Source organism: Hakea prostrata, chromosome 5 (genome assembly GCF_041222555.1).
Source record: "Hakea prostrata isolate BN-2017 chromosome 5, UWA_Hpros_2, whole genome shotgun sequence".
Lineage (NCBI taxonomy): Eukaryota > Viridiplantae > Streptophyta > Magnoliopsida > Proteales > Proteaceae > Hakea > Hakea prostrata.
Window position 1 is genome coordinate 41,362,491 of NC_142604.1, and position 14,132 is coordinate 41,376,622.

A 14,132-nucleotide genomic window follows, 5' to 3' on the forward strand; every position below is an offset into this window, starting at 1 on the left:
GCTTGCAAGCATGCATCGACTTTGAAATGCTCACTAAAGTCATAGACCTCTTTTACTCATGGTGCCTCATTACCAACTCCACACACAACAAACAATAGATAAAAAAATGCAAACCTAATTTTGAAACTAAAGATTTATAAAAACCTAACATTTACTTTATAACTATTCAAGGTAGATGAAGATTTTATTCTTTTAAAGCCGAACTCAAAACATGGAGGGCCGAATGTATGTCAATGTGGGAAACCTATAGGTCCCACTCATAATATATATCAATTTTACTGGAGCATTTCCAAATAACCTAAATTAATAAAAATCATGAGTGTGAGAGGAAAAATGAATAATTTGAGAAAGAAAGTCGATGTGGAGAAGATTTAGGAAAATTCCAAAGTTTGCTAACTACTTCAATATTTTGTGAGACGTGTGAGGAAAAAAAGAGAAAAATAGGAATAAATGAAGAAATCAATGAGAGAATAAATAGAAGGACAATTTGAAGAGACTATATAGGGAAACTCATGGTGCCTCATTACCACCTACCTCATGGGTCCCACACACTAACAAAACAATTAGATAAAAAAAAATGCAAAACCTAATTTTGAAACTAAATATAGATTTTATAAAAAACCTAACATTTACTTAATAAATATTCAAAGGTAGATGAAGATTTTATTCTTTTTAAATCGGTACTTATGGTCTATTTTATTAATACTTAAAGGTATGATATGAAGAGAGACCAATCTTTTATCAAGGCAACTGTTTCAACCAGAAGTCCCTTCACTTGATTAAATTGGATATTTTTTCTCATCGTTTTTAGGATTGTAAAAGGTAATGTAAACCCTCTCTTTCCTTTTTTTCTATTTCGTAACTGTAGGAGTCATTCTTGAGAGAGATTTTAATGTATATGTGTCTATTGTTATCATCATCGTTGTCAACACAATCTCGATTCAATATTTTTACTTCCAGTCCGGATTATCTCTTTTGATGATTTTTGACTACATAAATAAATAAAGAGTAATATTCATTAAGTAAATATAAAAACTAGTAAAAAATTAAGCCCTATAGGTCGTACTTTCTCTAAGTAATCAAAAGCCGTCAAGAAAGCAAATTGTGGTCCACGAGAGGGCTGATCCAAACTCGAATAACGTATTTGCAATTCTACGTTCTTTTCATTTATTTATAGTTAACCATTTCAAAGTTTGTCTGTGACACTTGGATAACTTTAGATAACTTTAGAGTAAAAATAAATATAATTTTGATATTATTACATGAAATTGACTGACATTGCCATTACTGCATCAGATTCGTCAATACTTCCAATCGCAACGATACTTAAAGCATTCTAATGATAAAACCGATTAAAACTACATAAATTTCTATTTTGATGGATATCAGATCTCAAGCTTAAACGCAAAGGATCTTCATCTAGAAAGATCGGACTTCTATAGTTTTATATAACATCCCAGCATTTGATTGATGTGAAAATGTCCTAAAACAGAAGAGAAAATAAAGTACCAAACCAGACAGCGGGCAATAAAGAAAACCTGCTGCTTCTCTCCTAAACCTTGCCTCAAACTGAAAGCCAGTACCACGGTTCTTTAAGTATCAATTTGGATGGAACCGAAAGAGCACTAACAGTTCTCCAGAACTCCCATTCTGTCAGGATCGTCATGTTAGACGATCTCACCAGGATTGGTGAAGCCACAAATTCAAATGCCATAGAGAGCAAAAAGCACTGAACAACACAGAATCCAATATGAACTTATACGCTAATGTCTTGAGAGATTCCATCCAGGGATTTCAAAGAGGACAAAAGTTTCGAAGAGTATAGAAATTATCACAGGTACATGATTGTTTCAATACAGAAATACCCCAGAGCTCAGTAACGGTATTTCGTGGAGTAGTCTTTCGGTGCAATCACTAGACCACGACCCTTTCGGGCACCACGATAAACAGTCTCAACAATGTCAACGAACTCCTGCTTGTCCTTGAGAGCCCAGTTGATCTTGTTATTATTTCCAGTGCCAAGATCAATCATGATGTGCTTGTTACGGAAGAAAAACATGATTGTTGAGGGATCATAAAGCTCATACATAGTATTGAAATCTGGAACTTCTGTGATGTCCACCAAGTAGATAACAGCAAAATTCTTTATTGTCTCCGCAACGGATGCCAGCACTTCATCCATCTGGAACCCAACAAAAGATCATTATTGAACTCAGCAGAACAAATGAAACTTTAAAAATAAAGTAAAAGTGAGACACATAATCCAGATTTCGATTCCAGTCCAAACTCAAGACAGCAAAAACATTCATTTAGGGAAATGAAGAAGATATCACTAAGGCACAAGAAGCAAGGTAGGAAATTATTCATTGCATAATATGCAAGTGAACATTGAACAGATGAAAATAAAACAAGCATAGGGGAACACTGCAGGTCTAACAACACTACCAGCCTTAATTATACAAGATTACTCATGATCCAACTGTTAAACTAAAGCTTCCACCTGAAGCATGTTCAACCAAACTCACTGGATAGTAGGCTGCTTGGGTAGATCTAGTTTACCACTCACTTCAAGGAATAAGATTGCAACCCAAGGTTCAAAATCTCAATTTCGACCAGCCTTGAAAACAAGATGGTACTGAAATTTTGGTCGAAACCTGGGAATTTTCCTAGGTAGTAACAACACCAGGTTTTGGCGGCTTTAACAGGGTTTCTTTGTCTAATTTCTTGCATACTACCTATTTAAAGGATAAAGAACACCATAAGCATGGGAATCCTGCTTCTTAACCCCCCAAAAGAAAATTTATCATTCACGTGTTAGTATACAAAAGAGATTTTGCGAAATACAAACTTGTAAAATTGAACAAACTGTATTACAAACATTAAATGTTTGATACAAAACTACAAATACAATGACCAAAAAGAAACTCCCAGGCTTTAGTTCTAAGTTGAGTGACTAGGCAGATCCATCCCTTGAGACACGTACTACTCTGAATATTGGAAAAAAGTAGGCCATGTCATTGTATGCCTATACTTCTCTAGGAACTCTACCCCTACCCTTCTATAAGTGGCCCTGTCAACATAAGCTAGATATCCCAACTTAGGCAATGTTCATCAGGCCATGGACTGTAAGACGATGATGACGGCTAAGCTAGCATAATTGGGTGTGATGGTCCCAATGGACATCAAAATATAAGGACTATAACCATGGAGCAAGCAGCAAATAGAGTGAAAGAAGACAAAGAAGTGATCATTTTTGAGTGAAAGGAGGTTGAAAGAGGCAAAAATGGCACCAAAATTTTTTTTTGGGGAAATCCCCAAGATTTCAACTACGACATACGCAACTTCTATGAAATTTTGTGAACTCAACCCAGATTTGGGACTTTTAACCAGGATTTCACAGATTTCAACCATCTCAGTCGAAACTAGGGAAAACAAAATTCTCCCCTTGGTTTCATCTAGGCTATAGGACAAAAACTGAAATTCAGTGGTTTTGACTGAAACTCAGACTATACCCCCACTTGTATGAAGTAAAACATACTTAATTATACTAGCCCACATGCTATACGGTAAGAAAGAGTGGAAGTAACACTTGGCAACTGATTTTGGATGGTTAAGATAAACTCCAAGAAGATTTCATAAACTAAAATTTATAATTGATACTTGTTGATATATTATTTATTCATCCAAAAAAATTGGTACTTGTTATTGTGGTTCCAGGATATAACGAATTGACACAAAATATCACATTTCAATGTGCTACACCATTTATCACCTGTTCCTTCCTGGACCGCCTAATGCTTTACAAGATATAAACAGTAGGAAGATCTGGATGTGAGCATCGTCACCATCCCAACCATAACAAAGTTATAATCTGTTGAGCTATGCTTACATCATAAAACAAACTAACATTGAAGTAACATTTTGCACATCATGGATGATTGCAAGAAAGCCTCTAAGATCAAGTCCAACACATATCTCATGATCAAATAGAAACAAAATAAATTTGTGTGAACAGACAAAACATTTGCCATAATGATTCATGAAAAGAACTTTTCTTTGGTTTGGGAGGTCAAGCATGACATCAATTGAGTTTATGGTGAAGAAGAAAAGGAAGTCTGTAGCATCAACACACAGAAGAATGAGAAGATATCCTTCCCTCTAGCTGGTGGACTAGGAACATATCTGGGCTTCCAAAATCATGATGATACAGGGAATAATAATTAAGGGAAACTACCCATGCAACACCTGAGTTTCCCCTTAATATTAGTGCCACCCTAAGAAAGATTCAATTGTCATTTGCACCCTTACAATCAGTGAACCTCTTTTAACTAGTGATATTAGCAGTTTACTTTTCTAAAAGACAAAAATGCCCCCTAATAATTTAAAGTAGAGCAAATTACACGGCACCTACTATATTTGGGGCAAAACTCTTGACCACCCACTATTGCCTCATAAATTACATGGCACCCACAGTTAAGTTTGCTGTTAAAATGGGTTAAGAAATTACCTAAATTTCCTTTGATGCCATACCCAACCCCCAAGCCATCTTCTTCCTATGCCGGAAACTGCTCTTCACCACCACCGGCGACCAGTCTTCCGTTCTTGTCGATTCAGTCCCTGCAAAGGTGTGTTGTCGTTCATTTTCTCAATTAGTTTCTTCTTAAGGTCAAACTGATCTCGATCTGCGGCACTATTAATCTCTCAATTTTTGTTTTGTGATTCAATGTTTAAATTTTTGGTGATCAGCCCGCAATTTTACTGATTAAGTTTGATAAAGGTGTGATTTTGCTTGTTAGATGTGATTGCTTTTTTGTGGTTTTCCTGGGATTTCATCGTCGTTAGAGAATGTAAATGGTAAAACATGAAGTCATTTCTAAAGCCAGATCTTTTCATCTCTACTGCTTCACTATCTAATTTTATACCTATTTGTGGTGGATGCATTTTCCCGGTATCTTCCATTGTTTTGAATTTCCGATTCTCAAGATCAATAATTGAGAGTAGGAGACCATGGATCTGTAATTTCCTCCAGATCTGTTATTAGGTAACTTCTATTGAGTTTGGTTGCTGCAGTGATTAGATGCAGTAGTGTTTCCCAATCGGGTTTCATGCTTTCTCTTCACCACCACAACACAAAGAGGCTGTGGAATTGGTCTGTTCCCCCCACCAAAGACCAATTAGTTTGAGAGATGTTATAGAGAAAGAGAGAGAGAGAGGGGGGGGGGATGTGGTCAGTGGATGGGTCTCATCGTCAGCTGTGGCGGGCAGTTTCCAGTGGTGGAGAGCAGTTTCCAGCATAGGAAGAAGATGAGTTCTCCCTTCACCCACCTAGGGGTTGGGTATGGCATAAAGGGCATTTGGGTAATTTTTCATAATATATTTTAACAGCTAACTTAACTGTTGGTAACTTGTAATTTATTATGTAATTTATGAGGCAATAGTGGGTGGTCAAGAGTTTTGCCCCAAATATAGCAGGTGCCGTGTAATTTGCTCTTTAAAGTACCCATTATACCCAAGCATCTTCTTTCCAAAATTCTAAACCAACACTATTTCTCTCTTTCTTCAGCATACAAGGGGAGATAGTTATAGGACAGTGTACACATTTCAGTCCTTCAACATACAAAGGGAGGGAAATGATGTGAATCCAATTCTAGGGTTAAGGTTTCTTGAGAAGATTCCCTAAAATTAAGGATCCGCCCAGAATCTTCCAGCAAAAACGGTAAAAATACTATGGAATGCCTAAGATTGGTAGAAAGAAGCTAAAGAATTTTTGGATTGTGGAAGGGATGGATATGGGTCAATCAAAATTATGTGGAACGGCTTTTGAGAGAAGGGGAAACTAGGGTTTTGTTAAGACCAAAGATGAGATAGTTTACCAGGTAGTAAGATAGCGAAAATAATATTAGGGAAATTAGGAAATGGACGGGAAACAAAAGGAAACCTATGATTGGGAAGGGGAAAGCAATATAAACAATTTGGGATGAAATAGGATGCTATCAACTAGGCAAGGAGGGGAAGGGAAATATCTTGGATAAGGGAAGGGAGACTTGCAATTGGGAAGGGTAAGAGAAATCTTGCCGTTCTTTCTCTTCTCTCTTCCATCTTTCTTCCCCCCCCCCCTTTCCAGTCTTTCCTTTTTTTCTTCCATTTCGGTCTTCATTTCCCTTTTTCCACCCTTTTCACAACTGCCACAAGAAACAGAAAGTTAAAAAAGGGTGACTTACATTCAGACCCCCTGAGCTTACTCAAGTCATTTTTAACCCCCCCCCCCCAAAAAAAAATATAATATATAAAAATATATATATATATATATATATATATAACAAAAAAAAAAAAAAAAAAAATATATATATATATATATATGCTTTTCCATTTTATATTTAAGTATTTCAAATTTACAAAATTGAACCCCAATTTCAAACTCGATTGAACGCCTTTTAAGTGCTTCCACTCCTTTGTCAATATGAAAATATCCACTGATAATTGAAGTCCATGAGACAACATTAGTTTCTGCCATTGAATTGAATACCTTACATGCCCTTGAAGCTTCATATACATATTAAATAGTGCACTAGAAAGTAGAAACAACTAGATGAGATTCAAGCCCAATTTTTAGAACCAGACAATGGAATTTCTCTCCTTGCTTTAAGTCTTCCAACTCCCCACAAACTTTTGCAGCAATTGAAAATGTTTGATGACTAAAAACTCCATGCCTTGGTCAATCATTATTGAAAACAATTTCGAGGCTTCACCACTCATATCATTTGGTGAATAACCAGAAAGCAACGAATTCCATGATACTGAATCTTTAATAGGAATTTCATCAAACACCTGTGCTGCTTCACTAAACTTCCCACACTTGGATCAACCACCAAACATCAACCTAGGGTTTGTAAAAATCCAAATCTTCGGCAGCCAAAAGTATAGTGAAATACACAGTCAACTGATTCAGTTCCATCCTAGGTTTTCGCCGAAATTTTGATCCTCTGCCCTCTTCCCCCTTTTCTGCCCTTGCACTCCAGGAAACCACGCCATCCTGAAGGTTTCTTTCAGCACATTGTTCTTCTTCATTTATTTTCCCCTTCTGCTGGCAGGTCACAGGTAGAGAGCTGTATCTGTGGTTAGCGTTTCTTGAATCTAATTAGGTTTATATTGTCTCTGTCTATTCTTGTTCGGTATACTAGATAGAATTGGCGAGCATTGCCACTGTTTTCAAGTAATTTGTTCCTCTTTAGTTTTCTCTGAACCCTCCATCTTAGCTTGAATGATCTAAGATGGTAACAACATGTAAACATCGCTTAGGCCTTAAGGTTAATAGCAGTACCGAGTCTGCCACAAGCTTCATTGAGTTTCAATCTAGGGTTTAGTTTTGTAAATTTAAAATTCCAAAATACTTTAATGTAAAATAAAAGTCATAATTACAAGTATATCTCATTCTTTTTATAAGAACCATTGGATCAAGGCTCCCTACATGATGTAATCCTAATGGTCAAAGGGCCTACGGGTATTTTGGTCCTAAAACTGATAATTTGTCCTTAATTGGTTTTTTCGAACCCCCAAGGGAGGCAGATGCAAGATTTCATTTTCGTTGGGTCAAAAATGACTTGAGTCAAAGCTCTAGGGGTCCAAATGAAAATCAACCTTTAAAAAAAAACACAACTAAAAAGGGGGAAAGAAGGTGCCACAGGGTTTGGGGAGGTGGGGGAGGGGTCTAGGTGTTGCCTCAAGGGAGGGGGAAGGTTTTCTTGGCTGCTGCCAAGGTGGGACAGTAAGGGTCTTGAAGGTTCTTGGTGTTTCTTGGTCTGAAGTCGCAGGGTAGGGAGAAGAGGAGAAAGAAGAGAGATTAGGGCCGGGGTTGAGGAGGGGTTCAATTTACTTATTTGCAGAATCTGGAAGAGATTGGTTTCTGGATTTCTTGCTGGAAGCTTGCTTGAATGCCTCTAGTTGCTGAAATGAAGAAGAAAGGCTACAAATTGATGCAAGGTTCCTTGATCTGGAACAAACCTTACTGTAGGCATGCCATCTCAAATCCTTCCTCTATGAAATTAAGATAAATAGAAGAAAAAAAACAGGCCTTGTGATCTTATATCCTTACCTTTCTTGGGTTCCCTTTTGGATTCCCAAAAAGACTTAAAAGACTTAAAGAGGGTAGAAGAGAAGATCTTACCATAAAGAAACTTTCTTTATTATATGAAAGAGAGATTATAAGAGAGCACACTACTACAAGAGAAGAGCACCATCCTTGGAAAGACTTCTTCAAAGAGCTAAGATTCTAAGGTGGGAGTAAGGTTCACGTAAAGTGCTAACTTCACAATAGCTACATTTATTTATAGGCAAATGCTATGCATAATGCCTTATTACACATGTCATTTTACAAACAAAGTTACATAAAATGACTAAAGGACATTTTTTAGGGCCTATAATACCTTTAGTCCTTAACTAGTATTTACAATCTTGTCATTTGAGGTGTCACATCAATCATTTAAGGAGATGATTCCATGTAACACCCTCGTATGATCTCCTGAGGACCGTCGATTTGGTACTTCTTCAACAACCGCCACGTGGCATTCCACGTAATATGAAACTACTGTTTTCCACGTTGATTTGGTTCAGATGATTAACCCATATTTTACAAGCAGGGTTTTTGTCTGACATGTTTTTATCCTTAGCATGTTCAAGTAAAAACACTTTATTTATAACCTATGTTTTGGGTTAGCTGGTTTTATACTAGCTTGGCCTAGTTTACCCAATCTTTTACATGTTTGGTACTAGCATGGATCCTGTTGTAGCCCGGATCAAGAGTTAAGGGCAATTTTGTAATTTTAACAGAAAATTTTTCTGAATTATATATACATATTTGTTCTATAGTTTTTGAGTGATATTCAAATGTTTTATTTTGAGGGCAACTCCCAATCCTTCTTCACATCCATCAATTTCTAAGATTCTATAATCCTTATCAATAGGTAATCTTAATGGTGGTATGTTTTTAAATAATTCTTTAATTTTTTGAATAAGTTTCATATCTTGGTTATTCCATTTATGTTCTCCAATAAGGGAAGTCTTTTGGTATAATGGTCCTAATATTTTTCCTAGATTAGGAATAAAGGGTCTAACCTTGTTTGTGTTATACTCGTTAATTTATCTAAAAAATCTAGAATTTTAGTAGCAATATGAGGTTTTAATTTTATTGTCCCTTCTCCTAGTTCCATCCCTAAGAATTTTATGTATGTTTTTCCTATTTCCATTTTCTTTTTGGAAATGACTATTCCATGATTCATAAATTCTGGAGATATAATTTGTAAATGGCTAATATGTTCCTGAGGTGTTTTGCTATAGATTAATATGTCATCGATGTAAACTATAGCAAAATTTCTATGTTTAAGGAATATTTCATCCATGCGTTTTTGTAACATAGAGGTAACCATAACATTCAAAGGAAACTAAGGGGTTTTGAGAATATTACAAATTCTTAAAATAAGGACAACTATCCAGAATTTTCAGAAGGAAAAGAAAATGATATCAGCTATTGGGAATCACAATTGGAGGATGACAAACATATCAGAACTTGACAAAACATAGAATTGGATCAATTTAAAAGAAAAAAGATTAAAACTCAGAAGTATATCCAAACCAACTAAAAAGAGAACAAAGTACCTGCATGCAGGTTTCATCCCAGTCATGGCCAAAGCGAATGATGACAAGTCGTTCCTCCTCAGCGAGAATTGCCTGATCTACAGCCCAGCCTGAGTGCAAGTGAGGGAGAAGATATGACATCTCTCCTCACCTATGGAAGAGAAACCCTAAAATCACAAATACGGAAATCAAAGAAAAATAAGTGAAATAGTAAATCACTGCTGTAGTGCTATTACCTTTATTCTTTGATCTTGTTTTATTATTTTCAAATGTCATCTAATTAGATAATAAGAAACAGCCACTGATAAATCAAAAGAAGCATATAGGACATGGTTTTGAAAACCAGGATCCATAACAGTGATTTGATAGAATGAGATTGGATTCAGTTGACACGAGTCCCAGTTTTTACTGTTCCCAATTGAGGCTTCTTGAATTGTAATTGGATCCAACTTGCACAATTTACTTCATAACTAGGGTGAAACAGGGCTTGGATTTTCAAAACCCAAGCGGTCCATCCCCATTCAAAGTTCCTAAATTTGTCATCTCAACCCAGCCCTGCCTGGCCTTGATTGACCTTGATCGGGATGGGCCAGGTTGATCTTGATTGACTCTGATTTTGCTGGATCCGATTGGCCCTAACTTGCCTACTTTATATGCCAAAATTTGTTGTCTTATGCAGTGAAAAAAATAATGGGTATCGACTGGTTTATTTCATACTAAATTGAATGCTAGTCAACTTTTTTTTTTTTTTTTTGTTGGGGGGGGGGGGGGGTTGGGGAGGGAACTTGAAGAATTAACCGAATCTTAACCATAAATTAAAAACAATAAACCGTAAAGCTTAATGATTTAATCAGCTAATCTGACTATGTCCAGGCCAAACCCTAGAGAAGTTTCGGGATAGGCAATAACATAAATAAAGAAACACATGGCAGTTAAAAGGCTAGATGGTAATAATACTTTAACAAAAATCCAGCTGAATAAAATATGTGTAGCAATAATGTGTAGTGTGTATAATACAGCTGCTCTACGAGCAAAAATACAGACCTATATAAGAAGTATTTACAACATGATGAACAATATATAATAGCATTTTCAATCCCCCTCCATCACATGACTAACGAAATCCACAAAACAAAGTTCATTCCATAATGTTTAAAACCGTGAAAATCCAGAAGATAGTACAGTACAAGAAAGAACATCATCCATCATACGATTCATGAAACCCAAAAAAAATTGGAGTTCAGTTCCTCCAAAGAGACCCAAGAGAAGCCTTAAAAGTCTAAACCGTTTCTTTTGGTTAAATAAGACAGGTTCTCAATCCATATCTGTAAACGTCTCCCTGATTGGAGTATGGGATGTAAAACATTAAGCAGGAGCCGGAGCTGATTAAGTTCTAAAACATCGAATTTTTCTACAATACGCAAAACCTAATCATCACCTACATATATATATACCTTAAAAAGGGCTTTAAAAGGCAATAACACTGAACGTATTGCAATCACGACCTCTGGATCAAATAGCAACATGAGGGTATACACGGAGAAAGCACAACTATATATGAGAACAATCCGAACAGAAGAATCAAAAGGAGAAAAAATCGATTATCCCACTGACCTTGAAGGCTCTGCTTTACGCAGTACCACAACCAGAAGAAAACGAGACGAACAAGATGAGGAAGAGATGAACCTCTGCAATAAACAGATTTAGAAGAATTGAATCACCGGAGACAAAGAAGATGAAGACGAGGATCCTTTAAAACCAAGATTGAACGTTTGTTTCACAAAGAACAAGAGAAAAACGCAATCGACTTTCAATCGTTTTATTCTGCCCTAAGGTAGTAAGGTTTAGTTTTTCCCCCTGTGACAAAAATGCCCTTCATGTAAAAGTATGATTTTTTGCGAAAAATATAAATATAGGATTTCTTTCACATTTGCCCCCATTTAAAAATGGTATTTTCATTTGCAACGGATGGTTGAGATTTTGCTGAGAATCAGTAGCCATATGTGATTTTTATTTTTACTGGTTTATAGTTTATTAATTTATTAATTAATAAAATAAATCCCTCCATTTTTTTTATTGGAAAACATGTGAGAGATATCATAATAAATAAAGTAGATAGTCTTTTTTGTCAAAAGTTCAAACATTTCATTCATAATTGAAATATAACAAAAACACAAACACCGAACAAAAGGAAAAAACAAAGACTAAGGGATGGGCCGAGCCCAATAAACCCTCAGAATACTGGTTGTGACAACCACAGAGCCAGAAAAACCTAATGGGTATGATAAACATAACCACCACCGCCTGCGGAGACACACCACAAAGGCGGACACCGACGCAGACATAACCACGCCACAAGGGCTTAAATACCACACGCCTCAAAGGCGAAAACCGAGCACACCACAAGGGCTGAAAAACCAAACGCCCCAAGGGCTTACATACCACACGCCTCATAGGCAAAGACAGAACACGCCACAAGGGCGGACAAAACACACGCCCCAAGGTCTTACAAACCACACGCCACAAGGGCGACAAATGAGAACGCCATAAATGCGAAGACTGAACACACGCCACAAGGGCGACAAATAAAGTAGATAGTTACATAGGATACTACATTCCAAGGAACCTACGACCATGGGCTTCTTGTTGCACCATGGTCGTGAGTTGCAATGGTAACCCCCTGCAGCAAAGAACGCAAGAAAATCTGCACAACAATTCGTCTCACAAACTCGATGAACTATTGAACATGAACCAAGCTACCCCCTCCAGTTCGAAATGTCTTCCAAAACTCCCCAAGCATACCAGTGTATGGTCGTTACCCACGATCATCCTTACAGCGTTTTTAGAATCCGATGCATCAAGACCCTATCAAATTGCTTCTCAACAACAACTTGAAGCCCACGCCATATGGCAGTCAACTCACGCATCAACACATTGTTACCAAAAATGCTTCTAGTGATTGCAAACATAACTTCACTTAAGTTGTTACGACTAATAACGTCGTAAACACCATGATCTCCCCACACCAAACCGTCAGTGTTAACAGTGTCTCAGATTAGCTATAACGCTAGTGTTGTAATGTGAGGAATTGCTCCTCTAAAGTATATTATTCACAAGACCCCAATAGGGTATTTATAGTTACAACCTATTTAAGTCCTATACTAAATAGGAAAGGGAAATATAAAACAAATAGAAATAAAACTCTAGACTTATTAGAAAACATAATGCTATTCTAATTTGAAAACCTCAGTCCATGTTTTCAACACTCCCCCTCAAGTTTGAGCATAGATATTTATCATGCATAACTTGTTCATAATGTAATTGAACATCTTCGTGCTTAAACTCTTTGTGAGCATATCAGCCTGTTACTCGTTTGAAGTAACAAAGGTGATATGGATCCGCCCAGCTTCAACCTTCTCTATGATGAAATGTCTGTCAATCTCCACATGCTTAGTCATATCATGTTGTATTGGGTTATAAGCTATGTTGATTGTTGACTTACTATCTGCGTATAACTGTATAGGAACCTCCAAATCTGTCCCAACCCCTTGAAGCAGCCCTTTAAGCCATAGTACCTCAAAAATGCCTTAAGCAATTGCCCTAAACTCGGCCTCGACAATGGACCGCGCTACCATAGCCTGTTTCTTGCTTCTCCAAGTCACAAGGTTACCTCCCACATATACACAATACCCAGAGGTAGACCTCCTATCATCTGGACATCATGCCTAGTCTACATCTGTATATGCCTCAATCTTCAAATGTCCATGAGCTAAAATTAAAATTCCTTTTCCTAGAGTAGTCTTCAAGTATCTCAAGATCCGATATACTGCATCTAAATATGAGGAATAAGGATCATGCATATACTGGCTAACAAGACTAACTGCAATGTGATGTCAGGTCTAGTGTGAGATAGATAGATCAACTTTTCCACTAATTTTTGATATCTTATCTTGTCAACTAGTTCTCCTTCCTTTGCCTTCAAGTGTAGGTTAGGCTCAATAGGAGTCTTAGCAGGCTTACATCCTAGCATTTCAGTTTCCTTAAGAAGATCCAATGTATACTTCCTCTAAGATAGAAATACACCGCTAGTAGAATATGCCAACTCTAAACCTAGGAAATATCTTAGTTTTCCCATATCTTTGATATCAAATTCAGTTCCCAAAAAAGTTTTTAGTGCTGAAATCTCATCTTTACTATTGCCTATGATCACAATATCATCCACATATACTAAAAGTATAGTAGTGTGGCAACCATCTCTTTTAATAAACAAAGTGTGGTTTGCATTGCTCTACTTATAGCCATTAGATATCATTGCCTTATGGAACCTTCCAAACCACGCTCTTGGAGATTGCTTCAACCCATATAAAGCCCTCTTTAACTTGCACACTTTCCTATAAGTCTCTATAGTAGAATACCCAGGTGGTATATCCATATATACCTCTTCTTGGAGTTCTCCATACAAAAAGGTATTCTTCACATCTAATTGTTGTAAACTTCACCCT

General features: G+C 36.8%; 1 protein-coding gene across 2 annotated transcripts; it reads right to left on the bottom strand.

Annotated features, from left to right (window-relative positions):
• Nucleotides 1-1,445: 1,445 nt before the first annotated feature.
• On the bottom strand, nucleotides 1,446-11,448 carry LOC149015996 (thioredoxin-like protein YLS8). 2 transcript variants are annotated; one of them, XM_089157027.1, is made up of 4 exons: nucleotides 11,245-11,448; nucleotides 11,085-11,137; nucleotides 9,652-9,797; nucleotides 1,446-2,182 (listed from the first exon to the last, which is right to left on the bottom strand). In XM_089157027.1, the coding sequence occupies exons 3-4, from the start codon at nucleotides 9,769-9,771 to the stop codon at nucleotides 1,874-1,876; spliced, it is 429 nt and encodes a 142-aa protein (XP_089013153.1). In that variant the 5' UTR covers nucleotides 9,772-9,797; nucleotides 11,085-11,137; nucleotides 11,245-11,448; the 3' UTR covers nucleotides 1,446-1,873. The 2 variants fall into 2 exon arrangements, with proteins under 2 accessions (XP_089013153.1, XP_089013152.1); XM_089157026.1 differs by lacking the exon at nucleotides 11,085-11,137 and having other exon boundaries at nucleotides 1,449-2,182; nucleotides 11,245-11,447.
• Between the last annotated feature and the right edge of the window lie 2,684 nt (nucleotides 11,449-14,132).

What these genes read in the sequence shown, in the direction of transcription:
- LOC149015996 (XM_089157027.1), bottom strand. Translation starts at nt 9,771, where the DNA reads ATGTCATATCTTCTCCCTCACTTGCACTCAGGCTGGGCTGTAGATCAG. An exon ending in GGGATGAAACCTGCATGCAG is followed by an intron (nt 2,183 to 9,651) that starts GTACTTTGTTCT and finishes GTTGGGTTCCAG; the next exon opens with ATGGATGAAGTGCTGGCATC.